Source organism: Cornus florida, unplaced genomic scaffold, assembly GCF_030987335.1.
Source record: "Cornus florida cultivar Cherokee Brave unplaced genomic scaffold, ASM3098733v1 CherokeeBrave_3.0.0_Hap2_Chr01, whole genome shotgun sequence".
Classification (NCBI taxonomy): Eukaryota; Viridiplantae; Streptophyta; class Magnoliopsida; order Cornales; family Cornaceae; genus Cornus; species Cornus florida.
This window is the reverse complement of record NW_026775571.1, coordinates 73026923-73043243: the sequence shown is the minus strand read 5'-3', so window position 1 is coordinate 73043243 and position 16321 is coordinate 73026923. Positions and strand designations below refer to the sequence as shown.

The following is a 16321-nucleotide window of genomic DNA, read 5'->3' as shown; positions in this document are numbered from 1 at the left end:
GGTTGTTACATCCTTAAATTGCTCTTCAACACTCGGATATATGGATTTGGGTTGTTACATCCTTAAATTGCTCTTCAACACTTTTGACATTCATCTCTCTCACACGGACAGAGACAATGCCTCCTTCTATCTCCTATAGATTTCTCTATTTCCATTGCACTGAAATTTGTTGCCCAAAGAAGGACCCTAGAGGGGAGGGGAATATAGTATTTTAACAAACCATAGGTAATTTACACAGACCTCCCCTATGGTTTGCCATAATTACAAGCGGCACCCCTCCTATTCCGAAAATTACACGGACCTCCCCTACTCTTAAAAATATCCTACACGGACCTCCCTTTTGTTAGAGTCAACGGCAGTCAACAACGAAAAATGATGACGTCATCTACCAATTTTAGTAAAATCCCTAAAATACCCTTGTCCCTACCAATTGAGATATATATATATATATATATATATATATATATATATATATATGATACTATATGTGTATGCCACCTGTGTGTATGATACTATATGTGTATGCCACCTCCTTTGAGTTGATGATGACGACGACGTTGATAGAGGATTACGATCCGCAACAGGTTCTTCGGTACCATAGTCTAACGCCAAATGGAAGATCTCTGATGGTCGCTTCTAACCCAATCCCCAAGACATTGTTACGGAAATTCAACTATTTTGATTCAATGAAGATCGAATCCAACTCAATTCAAGAATTTAATCGACCATTTGAGTTAAATGTTTGAAGAACCTTGTGTGAGTGAAATTAAGGTTTAAAAGATAGATTGTGCCCGACATTAATAGCAAGATTAGGGCTATATATATGTGTGTTTATGTGTGTGTTTTGTGTGTAGGGAGAGAGAGAATGTAATTGGAAAATGCAGATCAGAAAGTGAAAGTGAATGCACTGTAAGTTATAAAGCTGTTTCTTTTCGTTGTCGCAATTTGCAATTGAACCAAGCCGCAATGATGCCATCTCAGTCAAGGTAATGATTTGAAGATGACTTCACCTGATTAATGGAATACATATACAATTTCATTTGCGCTGTATTCATCATTTATTTCATTGTTGTGATTCTTGGTTTATATATTATAATAATAAATGATCATACTCTCTCTGTAACCTCTCTTAATTGTGTTTTTGTAGTTAAATATTGATTTGGTTGATATGATTAATTTTTTGGTTTGTGGGTGTTGGTTATTTGTAGTTTTTAAGTACAAGAATGGATCAGACTCTGTTCTGGTTGTGAAGAAAGAAGATTATGAAAAATGCAACACAGAGAAGCCGATCATGAAGATGGACGATGGTGATTCAGTCGTCAAGTTTAATCGGTCGGGTCCATTCTTCTTCATCAGTGGAAACAAAGATAATTGCCAAAAGGGTCAGAAGCTCATCATTGTTGTTTTGGCAGTCAGAAACCATCACAAGTCTCCCCCGGTGGCCATACCTCCGGTGTCGGTGGGTTAGACTCCGGCATCGTCACCATCACCAACAAAGTCCTCCCCTTTGACGGCCCCAGCTACAACACCATCTCCAATTTCTCACATTCCATCGGCAACGTCACCGTCACCCACAGGATCCTCCCCTTCGTTGGCCCCAGCCACAACACCCGTACTGTCACCATTTCTAATTTCTCACACTCCGCCAGCAACGTCACCCATCTCTCCATCTTCGGTGACTATGCCTCCAGTAAGTTCTCTAGTTCCAACTATGACACCCAAATCGCCTTCTCCGGCAACCCACTCCCCGGTCCCGATCATGAAGATGGACGATGGTGATTCAGTCTTCAAGTTTGATCGGTCGGGTCCATTCTTCTTCATCAGTGGAAACAAAGATAATTGCCAAAAGGGTCAGAAGCTCATCGTTGTTGTTCTGGCAGTCAGAAACCAACACAAATCTCCCCCGGTGGCCATATCTCCGGCGTCGGTGGGTCAAACTCCGGCATCGTCACCGTCACCAACAAAGTCCTCCCCTTTGCCAGCCCCAGCTACAACACCATCTCCAATTTCTCACACTCCGTCGTCAACGTCACCGTCACCCACAGGATCCTCCCCTTCGTTGGCCCCAGCCACAACACTCATACTGTCACCATCTTTAATTCTCACACTCCGCTGGCAACGTCACCCATCTCTCCATCTCCGGTGACTATGCCTCTAGTAAGTTCTCCGGTTCCAACTATGACACCCAAATCGCCTTCTCCGGCGACCCACTCCCCGGTCCCGTCTCTAACCTCAGTTGTCTCACCGTCTATTGCACCAGTAGTTGTTGAGGTTACGTAGGACGATGAATTGATAGTAAGTAGATCTCATGGTTGTCTTGTGGACTGTGTAAGAGTGTGTTTGAGGTTGGACCTGAGGACAGGAACGACGTCTGTGTTGAGACTGGATTGATGATGAGAATAGCCTGGCCAACTATTCCTCCTGAGTCAGTCCATTTTTAGCATGATGTCTGGTCAAAGGTCCATGATTGTTTTGGTTAAGTCAAGGGCAATGAGAGCATAGCATTGTATGTTTTGTTGGTGTGACAGTGTGAATTTCGATGGTTTGTCTCGGGTGACGGGTGTGTTAGGACCAAGTGACCGATAAAAAAAGGGTTTGTGGTAAAATCATTGATTATTGAGGATCTTGTTTTGGGGATTTGTGTCCAGAATACAGGATAGTATGTTTTATTGTTTTGATGACTCATGGTTATGTAGTCGTTGGGAAATCTGTCGTTTTGTCTTCTGGAAGTTGTTTAGTATGATGATTGTCATATGGTGCGGTGGTATAGCTATACGGTAGATAGCGAGTGCTTGGCTCGACAGGGACGTGTAGATTTAAGTTTGAGCTTGATTGTGTGATGGATGGGGTTCCTTGTCTGGGATTTTGTGTGTCTTTTAAATGATGGGCTGAGATAGGATACTGTCATGTTCAGGGGTCTTGTGACCGTTTTTCTTTAGAGCTCCAAAGTCTTGTGTAACAGTGCAGAGTGGACCGATGTCCGTTTTGAGTCGAGTCGAGTATAGCGTAGGGCGTACCAGATGGTCCGGTGTTTTGATGTTGTGAGTGATGAGTACCCTCATAGGGTGGTGAGCATAGGGTTATTCTGACGACAGTGTATGATTACCTATTGGCATTGGGTGTCAAAGGTAACAAAGTTGTTGAGTTCTTAGTCTCGAGGTTGGTAAGGTGTTCTCGGAAGGTGTGTGACTGTGAGTTTCCTTCTTTAAGGAGGGTATTTTTCGAGAATGAAATCTTTTAAGGAGGGTAGATTGTAATATTTCTGAATCTCACTATTTTTCATTTTTTTGGAATTTTTCGTTCATGCAAGGGCATTCTTATCTTTTCTCGTTTGGCGTGCCGGTTGTGTCCGAGAGTTGGTTGGGACATTTCATTGAGTCCAGGACTCTTCGAAATGCTAAGGTTGTCATTTTTGCATTTTTTTCGTTTTTCGGGCCGAACGGTTCCGTGTGGGACCCGTTGTTGGAACTATCGCATACGGGGATTTTAGTTGAGTCCAATTGCATCACATTTATTTATTTAATGTATTTATTTAATGTGCTATGTGTGGTTGTAATTTATTATGTGTGTATGTATATAATTAAGTGTGGTGGAAAATTAATTTGAAAAGAAAAGAAAAATTCAAAAGGAATAATGGTGGGACCCACCACTTATCCTTAAAGGGTTTAGAGACCAAGTTTGGTCTCCATTTTCTCTCTCCCTCATTTCTTGATTTTTTTTTCTTTTATTTTTCTCATCAAAGATTCAAACTTTGATCTCTTCTTCATCTTTTGGAGTTTTAAAGTACCATTTGCGGCAAATTAAAGAGCGCATCGTGATCTTCAATTTGATCGGAGCAATTCCTCTTTTGGTACACCTTATGGTTTCGAAATTCTAGGGCTTGGATTTGGAAAAAATTTGGGCTTTTCATCAATTTAAGGTAGGGGTGCTCTAATCCACAATTTCTTAGATTTCTTGGAAAATTTTCCTTTAATTTGACTCTAAGCATGCTTAATTGTAATTATCTTGATTATGTTTGTTATGGTTGTTGGTATTTAAGGTGATAAAGGCATGCTATGTGTTAAGTGAGCTTATAAATATGATTAAATTCTTGTGGTGAAGAAATATGCTTAGTGTTGATGTAATTATATGTCATATGATTTTAAATTGCTATGAAAAGTGATGTTGTAATTATGAAAATAAATGACTTTATTTTATGCCTTACGTATTTAAGTTATTGGACTTGCAAATTGAAAGTATGTAAAATGCCATGATTTAGAAATATGATAATATGATATTGTACGGAAATTTATGTTTTAAACATGTTTGAATGATGTGTATGAAATTTCTATATTGTCATAGCATTGAAGGATTTGCATAATTCATGCATTACTATTGGGAAAATAAATGGAAAAGCTTGTTTTAAAAACAAATGAAATTGTTTTTGGGAAAAGTTTTTTTTGAAAAATGTTTGTGAAAACCGGACGCCTAGGAGGCGTCTAGCAGTCCGTGTTGTTAGTGTAGTCTAGAAGGGAGTATGGTTGAGCTAACTAGGCCGGATGCGACGCCTTAGAAGTGCCTTGTGGTCTTGGATAGTTAGTCAACTCTCCATTCGTGACGCCTTGGAGGTGCCTTAGGTCGGATTGCACTAACGGTTTAAAAGTTGAAACGGTATTGTTTCGAAAATGGGGAGCGACATGGCATGACAAGGCATTTCATTGGCATACATTGTACATTTGGTGGTTAGACGACTTGCGTTTATATTTGTTGATATTATCGTTGTTTTACTTGTTTTCCCCGAGACGTGATCCCATGTACTTGTACTCTATTCCTTATGTGGATTCACGGAGTCATAAGAAGTGTATTTTAGACACTTCCTACTGAGCATTTAGCTCACCCCATTATTTTAACATTTTTCAGGATACGAGAAGTTTTCAGGATACGAGAAGGAAGTGGCGTACGACACTCCTCCACATGTTTTGATAGGTTAGTAGACTGTTTGATATACTTTGTAACCATGGTCTCATTTTATTATTGTTATTCATTTATTTTATTTTATTTATAAACTTTGGGATGACACGTATATTAAGTATTAACATAGGAAAGGACGGTAATGTCTTTAGTTGACCTCGGGTTCAGGTAAGGATCCGGTTAGCAATTCGGACCCTCGAGTCGGGTCGTTATAGGATTTCTCGCCCAAATTCGCTAGGCCAAGTGTCATGTTTTCCAACCCCGAGAACTCTGTTCCCACTTAGTTTTACCCGAGGCAATCCCAAAATCCACAAGTAATTCTCACAGAGTAGCACATATCGTAATTACCACATTTTATAGCACCTCACAAGTGCACTTAATAATAAATGTATTTAAACACCTATCACATGCTCTTTTTATTATGATATTAAATAGCATGCATTTAGGCCCACACCCATCATCATCATACATTTCAACAATTCAAGAATACTTCTCAAGCATTTTGACACACAGTATGTGAGCAAAGGATATAGCATTGTATAAGGAAATCACATGAAGCAAGAACACATCCTTGATAGCGCATAAAAGTCACTTCAGGCTTGTAAACCCCCTCTATACATAATGTATTAAACTTATAAGACAAGTAATACATCAACTGTAACCTCCCACACCTAAACAAAGCTCATAGTCAATGGCAATTTATCAATTTCAAAAAAGACATGGGTTTCATCACATATGACACATGGAATTCGCATTTATCAATTCCATATTGTCAATAACATGACAACACAATTAGCTTTCCACCCGCGGGAACGGATCCTTTTCAAGAAAAATTCTTTCCTAACATCTAGGGGTATTAATCCTACGACCACTAAGGCGTCACGTCAATTACTTCTTTGACTCACTAAATATATTGAAAGTTACTGCATTTACTTAAAACATCTAACTATGTTAAATTACATGTTTACCCACATTAAAAAAAAAACTCTCTCTCTCTCTCTCTCTCTCTCGTTTCTTCCTTCTCTCTTCTATATATAACACACACACATATATATGTATACATGACTAGAACAGACCCACTTTGCTCCTTTTCTTGATCCGCCATTGACAACTCTCTGTCTCTCAAACCTTCAATTAACAAAACTGTTTAAGCTTGAAGCCTTCGAATCAATTAATAATTCCAATGCTTGGTGATGGCAATCAACAAAACTGTTCAAACTCTTAAATATATATTATTAGAGAACTATAATTAAATTTCCTAAATCGGATATAAATACAAGTAGAAGGATCATAATCAATTTAATTGGAATTGACAAAAATAAAAAATAAAAAAGCAATTCAACAGTAAAGAAGAGAATTGAATAGTATATAATCTGTAGATATACATATATATATATCTAGCCATGTGTATATATATATATATAGGAGAGAGAAGGAAGAGACGAAAAAGAGAAAAAAAAGTTTTTTTAATGTAGGTAACCTGTTATTTAACATAGTTAGATATTTTAAGTAAATACAGTAACTTTTTAATATATTTAGTGGGTCAAAGAAGTAGTTGACGTGGCGTCTTAGTAGTAGTAGGATTAAAACTTGTAAATGCTAGGAGAGAATTGTAGATGCTAGGAGAGAATTTTTCTTGGAGATAATCTTATTATAAGAAGAACTTAGAACATATCAATTCATCTATAACGCGTATTTCATCAAATAAAGTATACAAGGTACAAACACAAGAAATTCAGCATAATAATCCTACAAATTAAACATTTGTAAATAATTATCTTATTATTTTTAAATTTTTAGAGTATTAAAAAAATTCATAAAAAATATTTAACAAATTAAAATGATAATATATAAAGTAAAAATTGGGACTTATTTTTGAGGCTCTCGTGCTTCCACTCAAGGAAAACGTTGTAGTTTAGCCAGCCAGCGGCAGACTACAAACTGAGACCAGGGAAAATTTAGTAATTTCTCCATAACCTCCCTAAAATTTATGATAATTGTAGAATTCAGAAAGTTGGTTTGTGTTTCACAAAATATCAGCACTGCAATCTATTAACCAACAGCTGACCAATTGTTTATCAGGTCCATTATAGCTAAAACCCATATTGCTAACTGAAAATGCCTACAGTGATAGAATTGATAATGAGAAGTCAATGTCTTACCATTTGATATCAGGTCAGGGTATGAGGCAGACAACATGAAAATCTATCCTTAACCTTCTTTTGGCACCATTTTAACAGAGAGGCTGTTCAAATTTTACCCATTATACGAATCAATAGACTCTGAATTTCAAACATAACTAAAAGAATTCAGTTCAGGTTCATCCATGCTAAAATTAATCTTCAAACTCTGACAAAACCCTCGAGATTTATAGATTAAAATCATCTATTGGAACCTAGGTTCGTGATATCTACACTGAAAGCAGCTCAAAATCAAATCAAATCAAAAGATAAATGTTGCCAACCTATAATTAACCAACAATACAGACCCATAATGAACAGAAAAAGAAAGAGCCCCTAAAGTTAGCACAGATATCAGATATGGGGTAGAAAGTTCAAAGGTACCAGCAACATATGGTATGTTGAATTTGAATCATTCTTTCTCCCTATTTGAAACTGTCAAACCCAAAATATGAAAAGGGTTGAAAACAATAGTTGAATATCATCACCGAAACACTGTTATGGTCTCGTAAATATAAATCTTCAACAATTACCTCCTTCAACATCATGTCACATTTCACATATATTAAATCTTCAAATATCCTCCAAAAATATTCCAAATTTGGATCACTAACAAAACCAAAATAAAATTAAAATAATAATAATAATAATAGAAACCAAATCACATATAGAGTCATATGGCAAGAAGATGTATATATACTGAAATCATATTCAATTCGACAAAGTCAACATTAGAACCCAAGAGCAGTAAGACGAAACAATAGAACATTTAGAAACTATCTACTCATTAAAGAGTGTCTTCACAAGCCAACTACCACAACAACCTAATAAACTAAAATGCAGGGATTTCAGAAATCACCACCACGGAGACGAAGGACAAGGTGAAGGGTCGACTCCTTCTGTATGTTGTAATCAGCAAGAGTGCGCCCATCCTCGAGCTGCTTACCAGCAAAGATCAATCTCTGCTGATCTGGCGGAATACCCTCCTTGTCTTGGATCTTGGCTTTCACGTTATCGATCGTGTCGGAGCTTTCGACCTCGAGCGTGATGGTCTTGCCAGTTAGGGTTTTGACGAAGATCTGCATACCTCCGCGAAGCCTGAGAACGAGATGGAGAGTCGACTCCTTCTGGATGTTGTAATCGGCGAGAGTTCGGCCGTCCTCGAGCTGTTTGCCGGCGAAGATCAATCTCTGTTGGTCCGGAGGAATTCCTTCCTTGTCTTGAATCTTAGCTTTCACGTTGTCGATTGTGTCAGAGCTTTCGACCTCGAGAGTGATGGTCTTGCCGGTTAGGGTTTTGACAAAGATCTGCATCTGGAATTATAAAAAATAAAAAATAAACTAAATAAATCGATTATACAACAGATCTGTAACAAAAACTTGTAACAAGAACTGATCTCTACCTTGAAGAAAAGAAAGAAGTTTGCTTTTGAAGAAGAGAGAGAAAGTTATCGAATTGAATGAGAGAACAATTCGAAGGATGAAAAGCAATGTATCAGCGATTTGTATTTATAGACTTCGAGTAGGAATGAGAGAGGGGCATATCCGGAAATAAGGAGAAATAAGCGGTCAATAGGGACGGTGAGTCTATAGGACCTAGAATTATCTGGACTATTCTTTTGGTTGAGCTCGCGAGAAACCAAGTTTTATTTTAAAAAGGAACAAATTTAGTTAGGAAAAAACCATATTTCTCTTTTTCCTTTTCCCTTTTCCCTTTTCCCTTTGCCATAGTGTTTATAAGGAAATAATTAGGAAAGGAAATAAAATTAAAATCAAAATATAGGAGGAAAAAGAAAAAAAATTTAAAATCAAAATACATTTAAATCTTACTAATTTGTTGTTGATTTTCAATTTAAAAATTGACCATTTGAATTTTCAATGGCTGGAAATTTGTTGTTGATTTCCAATTTGAATTTGAATGGCCTGAAATTGACTAGGTGTGTTCTGGACAAAAATCTGTTTTAGTGTGCCTCTCACGGACTTTGTCCGATAAGGATCCAAGAGTAGCCCAGTCAGCAACTTAGTCAGCAAATTTACTAATATATTATTTTTTTTTACCACATATACTAATACCCCATATAACATATACTTATACATTATAAGTATAACAATATATTATATACAAAAAATATTTTATTTCATTAACTTTACCTTTTTCTGTAAAAATTATAAAACTTAAACATTGATTATGTGTGGCTACAGTTCAGCATCTAAATATAAATTTATTTGAAATTTTAAGGTTTTGAAATAATGGACTAATTATATAGATTTTAGGGTTCGGAATTGTGAAATTGAGTTGTGAAAGATAATTTTTTTAACGGATTAAGAATATATGTTGATGTTATATGTAATTCATACATGATACATGTTTAAAAAAATTATGATAATAATAATTTGATCTCTCCAACTTTTGTATTGTATGCAGTTATAAAAAATAGATAATGGAATATGCAAATCTTCCTACATATATGTTGAAAGTATTTGTGATTCTTATTATTAATTTAGGAATTGTGAAATTGAGTTATGCAAGTTAATTTTTTTAACGTGTTAGAAAAATATGTTATTGCAATATGCAATTCATACACTATACATGTTTAAATAAGTTGTGAACATAATAAATTGATCTGTCCAACTTTTGTACTGTATGCTGTTAGAAAAAGTAGGTGAAGAACCCAACCTTCAAATTTTTTTATTACCAATAATTACCACCGAATTGCCGCCATATAAGATAAACTTTGATATATCATAATGAATAAAATTAGAATAAATTTTATTTGGGAGAATCTCTCCTTATGGGAAATTTGAGCTTCTTGCTGGAATATATGGTGATTTTTTTTATTAGATCTCCTTTTGTTTGTTTTAAAAGAGAAATAGACTGGGAGATCATTTTGCTTATTTGTACGTCCTCAGTTCATCTTCTTCACCGGATAATCTGACACTTCTTCTTCTTAAAAATCTTTATGTTTATGGATAAGAAACTCTTTTTATGTTTATATGTAAGAAACTCCCTTAGTTGCCTTGTCTGAATCGGTACTAATGATCTTGGATGAGGTTGAGTTTGGATATTTCAAATTTCAGAGGGGGATTTCCTATTTGATATTTCAGACTCAGTATATATATAGTAGAGTTTTGGGAGAAAGTCAACTTTTCTTTTGTGGGAAATTGAAAATTAAAACCCAAATACAATTTTAGAAAGATGCAATAATACGGTATATAAAGAAGATGTATAAATTACATGTATAAGACATAATATGGTAAATACTCCTTTAACCAATTTGCCAACTCAGCCAGCAGTGGACCATTGGATTTTTTGTCATTTTTGTTTCTTTTCTACCCATTTCAAAATTAACACCCACAGGATGTGGTGTAATAGGAGCATGTGATGCTTGTGACCAAAGACCCAAGTTCAAATCTCGTTCTATCATAAAGCACAACGAGAGAGAGTGAGTCTCTTCATAACAACAACGACGTTGTTGTTATGATATTATTAGAAACACGGCTATTTGTTGCGATAGGCAACCATCGCAATACTCATGACATGGGAATTGTGAGACATTATCACTCGTGATGGACTCCACTCTACAAGAGTTTGGAGTTGTCAAGTAAAAAAACTCCAAACTTAGAAGCCTAAGTCATAGACATTTAATCATATAATAGACTCTCATCTACGTCCACATTGGTAGCTTAAACAATAGACTGTCATATGTATATTTTCGTATGTATTTTTTTATACAGTATATGTATGTCAATTAGTACATTAGATTCTAGACACAGTCACACAGCTCTTTGTTTTCTATTTTTTCTTTGGGTTAAAATTAGTGGAGTATATTACATCATAATTTATTAAATTGATGATTTATTTCCTACTCTGGTGGGAATGTTTGAGCTTAAACCAAAGTGTCTCCAAAAGTTGATTTTTTATAAGTGATGTCTTATTACTTTGGAACTCTCCGTGTGTGTGTGTGTCTCTCTCTCACTGACACACAAAAACACACACAGTTGACTTTATTAGGCAAACTTTGAAGTTTTTTTAGAATAATGAGACTTCCAGAATCCAGAAGACGCTAACAACGAAGTTCAAAGTGCGGAGCATGTTAATTAAGGCTTTTCATAAAGTTTGTACCCATAATAACCTCATAAAAATTGGATTTAGGTTTCAAGATGACAAATTTTGATTAATTTTAAGCACAAGTCTCTTAAAACTGCTAGTAAAACACACAGTGTGTATATATATATATATTGCATTAAGTAGTGCTCACATCATATGCATTGTTCAATGTAATTAAATTCCTGGATATATATTTAGGTTAGAGCAATGTTATACATTTTGAATAAAATTCAAGGTGTGTGTCTTGAATATGATGTGACATTAATTAAACAACGAATATATCCTCAATTTCAATAGATATTATATTTTTCTTTTTCTTTTTTAAGTATTAACATATTTAATTTTTTTTTTTTTTTTTGGTAGTGGGCTTCTAAGAGTATTTTTGGATTAAAATTAAAATTCAAAAATTGATACTCTTATAAATTTTTGAAACATTTTATAATTGTATAACTATGATAAGAGTTATACAATGATAACTAGGTTATATGTGGTGGAGCTTGGTACATAACTACACGTCTAACTTAGGCAAAATTTGGGTGTTATGGAACCCCAATACTATCAAATTTACTGTCATCACTACCACATCACAGGCTATTCATTGCTCAATCTCAGTTATTGGGCAAAACGTTGATTTGTTCACATCATTTGTTTATGTTGCTAATATTGCTACTGATAGGCAGCTTCTTTGGGATGATCCAATCAATCATGCACAATTATTCGCAAACACACCATGGCACTTAATGGGTGACTTCAATGTTATACCAAACATTAGGGAAAACCATGGTGGTTCAATGAGATGGAGCAATGCAATGACAAACTTCAATGACTATCTGCAATAAACAGAGCTAGAAGACCTGATGTTCAATGGAATTTTGTATTCTTGGACCAACAAGAGCATGGGAAATGCCTGCATTTCCAAGAAACTTGATCGAGCTTTGGTAAACCCTACATGGACTTAAACATTCCCCCTATCTGAATGCACCTTTCTACCCCCAAACATCTCAGACCACAGCCTAATCCTAGTAAATCAGGACCTTAGCACCCCAAGAAGACAAGTTCATTTCAGATTCTTCAATGCCTGGTCCACACAAAAACTTCCACTCTATAGTACATAATGTCTGGTCTAAATTCATTAAGGGTACAGCTATGTTCTAGGTGGTCCAAAAACTGAAGCTTTTGAAGCAGGAGCTGAGATCAAACTGCAAGAAGGAATTTTCAGAAATTGACTCAAAATTGCAAGTTGTGAGGATGGAACTAAATGCATGTCAAATGGACCTAGACAACACACCAGATGACCAAAGCCTTAGACAGTTAGAGAAAACAATTAGTACTGAGCTCCTGTGACTTGGCAACATTCAAGAAGACACACTCAGACAAAAATCAAGAATGTCCTGGTTAAAGTTTGGGGACTGCAATTCAAGCTTCTTCCACAAATCAGTCTATTCATGGGCCAATAGAAACAAAGTAATCTCACTTACATCTGCCTCAGGCCTCACTCTCTATGATAAAGAGGAGATCAAGCTTGAAGTTGTTGCACATTTCCAAAACTTATTGGGAACTACACCTCAAATCACACACCATATCAATGACCTCTACCCATTCATCACAGCTCAAATTCCAACACACCTACACCAATACTTAGATGATCCCCAACCCACATGGAGATACAAAATTGTATACTAAACCTAAACAAAAACAAAGCACCAGGTCCTGATGGCTACAATGAACTCTTTTTCCACAAAGCCTAGAGTATTGTTGGAAGATCAGTTACTCTTGCCATTGCTGAGTTTTTTAGAAATGGGAAACTGTTGGGGGAGACCAACCACACTTACATTTGTTTGGTGCCAAAATGCCAAAACCTAACCTCTATGCATGACTATAGGCCAATTTCTTGTGTTAACACCATTTATAAGTACATTGCCAAGTTACTTGCAATAAAGCTGCAACATACCTTACCTGAGATCATTGATTCATCTCAATTAGCTTTCATCCATAGCAGGAAAATCACTAATCCCATACTACTCACTCATGAGCTTCTAAGGGGGTACCACAAGCAATCCAAAACAGTAAGGTGTGCCATTAAAATTGACTTGAAGAAAGCCTTTGACTCTATCAAATGGGATTTCATCCTCAACTGTCTCAAACTACATCACTTTTCCTGATAAATTCATCTCCCTCATTCAAGCATGTGTGACTTCACCATCCTTCACTTTTGCTCTTAATGGAAAGTTCAAGGGGTATTTCAAAGGGAAAAGAGGGTTAAGGCAAGGGGATCCCCTCTCACCCTTCCTTTTTGTAATTGCAATGGATGCCCTCTCTTCCATCATAAAAAATTTTGTGGATAGAGTTCACACTTTCAGGTATCATTGGAGGTGCAAAGATCCAAAGATTACTCACTTATCCTATGCTGATGACCTGTTCTTGTTTTGTCATGGGGACTTAGCTTCAGTCTCATTTCTTAAATGTGTCTTGGATCACTTCAGTTGTATGTCTGGCCTTGAGATAAACCTGAGTAAAAGCTCAGTTTTTCTCTCTGGAGTTGAGGATCACACTCAGGAAGCTATCACCTCTCTACTTAGCATTGGGCAAGCTGACCTCCCAGTAAAATACCTTGGAGTTCCACCGATCACAACATGTTTGAAAGCCTCACATTGCAGCCAGCTCATCAACAAAATCACTCAAAGAATCTCCCACTGGACATCAAGGTCACTATCCTATGCTGGCAGACTACAATTGATCAAGGCAGTCTTAGTTTCAACTCAAATCTATTGGAGCAGCATCTTCATACTTCCAAAATGTTATAAATGAGCTCAATGGAATTTTTAGATCCTTCCTATGGTCTGGGGTAAAGATGAAAGCAACCAGCTCCAAAGTTGCTTGGCACAAGGTTTGCAAACCTAAAAAGTTTGGAGGTTTGGGTATCCCAAACTTAGAGCAAGCAAACAAAACAGGTATAATGAGACACATTTGGGACCTATAATGTGGAAACATGGATAGAATCTGAATTAGATGGTGTAACACACATCTAATCAAATCCAAAAACATTTGGACACTTAAATATCCACACTCTTGTTCATGGAGCTGGAGAAAGTTACTGCAACTTAGGCATCCAACTAGGTTGGTAATCAAACACAAGGTGGGTAATGGAGCTAGTACCTCTTTTTGGTGGGATAATTGGGCTCCAGGAGGTCCATTTTGCACTAGATTCCTTCCTTCAGTCCTCACTACAGCTAGCATCAATGAAAACTCCACTCTTGACACTTTCTTTGATAGCAGCTCCCACTGGTCTTTCCCACAGCCACTTACAACTACTATCCCAGAGCTACTGCACTTACAGCCTCCATGTCCAACTATCACTGACAAGAAGGTCTGGATCGCATCACCTACTGGGTACTACAGCTTCAAGCATACCACTGTTCAATCTGGTATAGAGTTCCCCAATCATACCTCGTATGAAATTCAACCTATGGATGGCAGTTCAATCTAGACTGTCAACACTTGACAACAAATCCATGACCAAATACCAAAACATATGTCCACTATGCTCTACTGCATTGGAATCACATGACCATTTGTTCTTCAACTGCTCTTTTGTCTCTCCAATTTGGATATTCCTCAAAGACAAATGCCACTTTTCAACAGTAATCACAAACTGGAGCAATTTGGTTCAGCTAATAAGCTTCATGTGGAAGACCAACTCTCCTCAAAACTTGGTGCGAAAAATCTGTTTCACTTTAATAGTTTATCATACTTGGAAGAGCGTAACAACAGAATTTTCAAGAAAGGTAAATGCTCGCAAAGAATTCTGTTTGCCAGAATTATCTCCTCCATTACTTCAATTCTCAGACTTGGATTTCTAAAGGATTGCGCGGCCTCGAGGTTAATCCTCTCTGAATGGAATCTACCTTCATCATATTGCAGACCACCCCCTCGTCCTCCAGATCATTCAAGTTAGCCTTCAATCCGGCTACAATTAGTCAGCGAAATTGGCTTAGTTCTCTCTATTATCGGTTACTTTGGCTTTTGACAGTTAATGGGAGACACTTTTGAACTTGGTCGGGCTTGTGACCTTGTTGCCCATTGGGCCTGTACTTAATTTTCTTTTGTACTTGGGCTTTAGCCTCAAACTTTTTAATTATTTTATCATCAATATCAGTTGCTTAACTTTCCAAAAAAAAAATACATAAAAATTAATAATAATAATATGAAGTAAATCATCAATGGAACACAACACACGACTAGGCTTTATCGAATCCAAAGATAATAATGTTGCTGGAGCCATGAATATCTATAGAAATTATACCACTTAATTAGCCGAATATATATATATATATATTAGATACATTTACCATTCAAAAAAAGTACTTAGATTTTGGTTTCAGAACAAACTAACAAAAACAAGCTCAAAATGAACATTTGACCCGTGATATTGCAAGACTCACATGCCTATTGCCTAAAATACACTCCATGACAGAAGTAGGAGGTGCTTTGATTTTTAATTTAGAAAAATATAGCAATGACCAAACTTCTTACTCGATCAGTAACCCTCCTCTTGGCTCTCTTACCAGAGAAATTGAGGACCCTTTCCGGGCATTTACTCATCTTTTCTTTTCTACTCGGATTCCATCCATCTTATATAGGGCTGCAACTTGGGCTGGCCCAGCCCAGCTCAGTCCCAAAAATTGCTGATCTGGGTTTTGCTCATCTTTTATACACATGTGTGTATATATAGATATATGTATGTATTTGTATAACTAATTTTTTTTTTTTTTTTTTTTTATTTGCAGGTGCAGAGATCTCAAACAAGCTCAGAGTAAACTATGGCCAGTTGGGAAACAACCTACCATCTCCATCAAAATCCATAGAACTGATCAAAACCCTAAAAGCCAAACGCGTGAAAATCTACGATGCCAATGGGGAAGCGCACAATAACTTTATATATATATATATATATATATATATATAAAATATTTGATTATATTATTATAAAAAAAAAAATAAAAAAAACAAAACAAAATATTTTTAGGGTAAATCATTTCAGCCTTCCCTATCGCCTCCATCTTTATTCTCTCTGAACTACCCCC

General features: G+C 36.4%; 3 protein-coding genes across 3 annotated transcripts in view; 1 reads left to right on the top strand and 2 right to left on the bottom strand.

The window, feature by feature from the left end:
• The window catches only part of LOC132300617 (polyubiquitin 4), a 32115-nt gene extending 23523 nt beyond the window's left edge, over positions 1–8592 (bottom strand). The window contains exon 1 of the mRNA XM_059797799.1: positions 8533–8592. The gene's annotated coding sequence lies outside the window, so the exon portion shown is untranslated. The remainder of the gene's footprint in view (positions 1–8532) is intronic.
• Positions 1682–2146, top strand: LOC132274620 (early nodulin-like protein 18). Its single transcript, XM_059775946.1, has one exon. The coding sequence runs from the start codon at positions 1682–1684 to the stop codon at positions 2144–2146; it is 465 nt and encodes a 154-aa protein (XP_059631929.1).
• Positions 7755–8657, bottom strand: LOC132300647 (polyubiquitin). Its single transcript, XM_059797827.1, has 2 exons — positions 8533–8657; positions 7755–8443 (listed from the first exon to the last, which is right to left on the bottom strand). The coding sequence occupies exon 2, from the start codon at positions 8441–8443 to the stop codon at positions 7979–7981; it is 465 nt and encodes a 154-aa protein (XP_059653810.1). The 5' UTR covers positions 8533–8657; the 3' UTR covers positions 7755–7978.
• Positions 8658–16321: the final 7664 nt, after the last annotated feature.

Excerpts from the sequence above, each read along its gene's own strand:
- LOC132300647 (XM_059797827.1), bottom strand. The coding sequence starts at position 8,443 with ATGCAGATCTTTGTCAAAACCCTAACCGGCAAGACCATCACTCTCGAG.
- LOC132274620 (XM_059775946.1), top strand. The coding sequence starts at position 1,682 with ATGCCTCCAGTAAGTTCTCTAGTTCCAACTATGACACCCAAATCGCCT.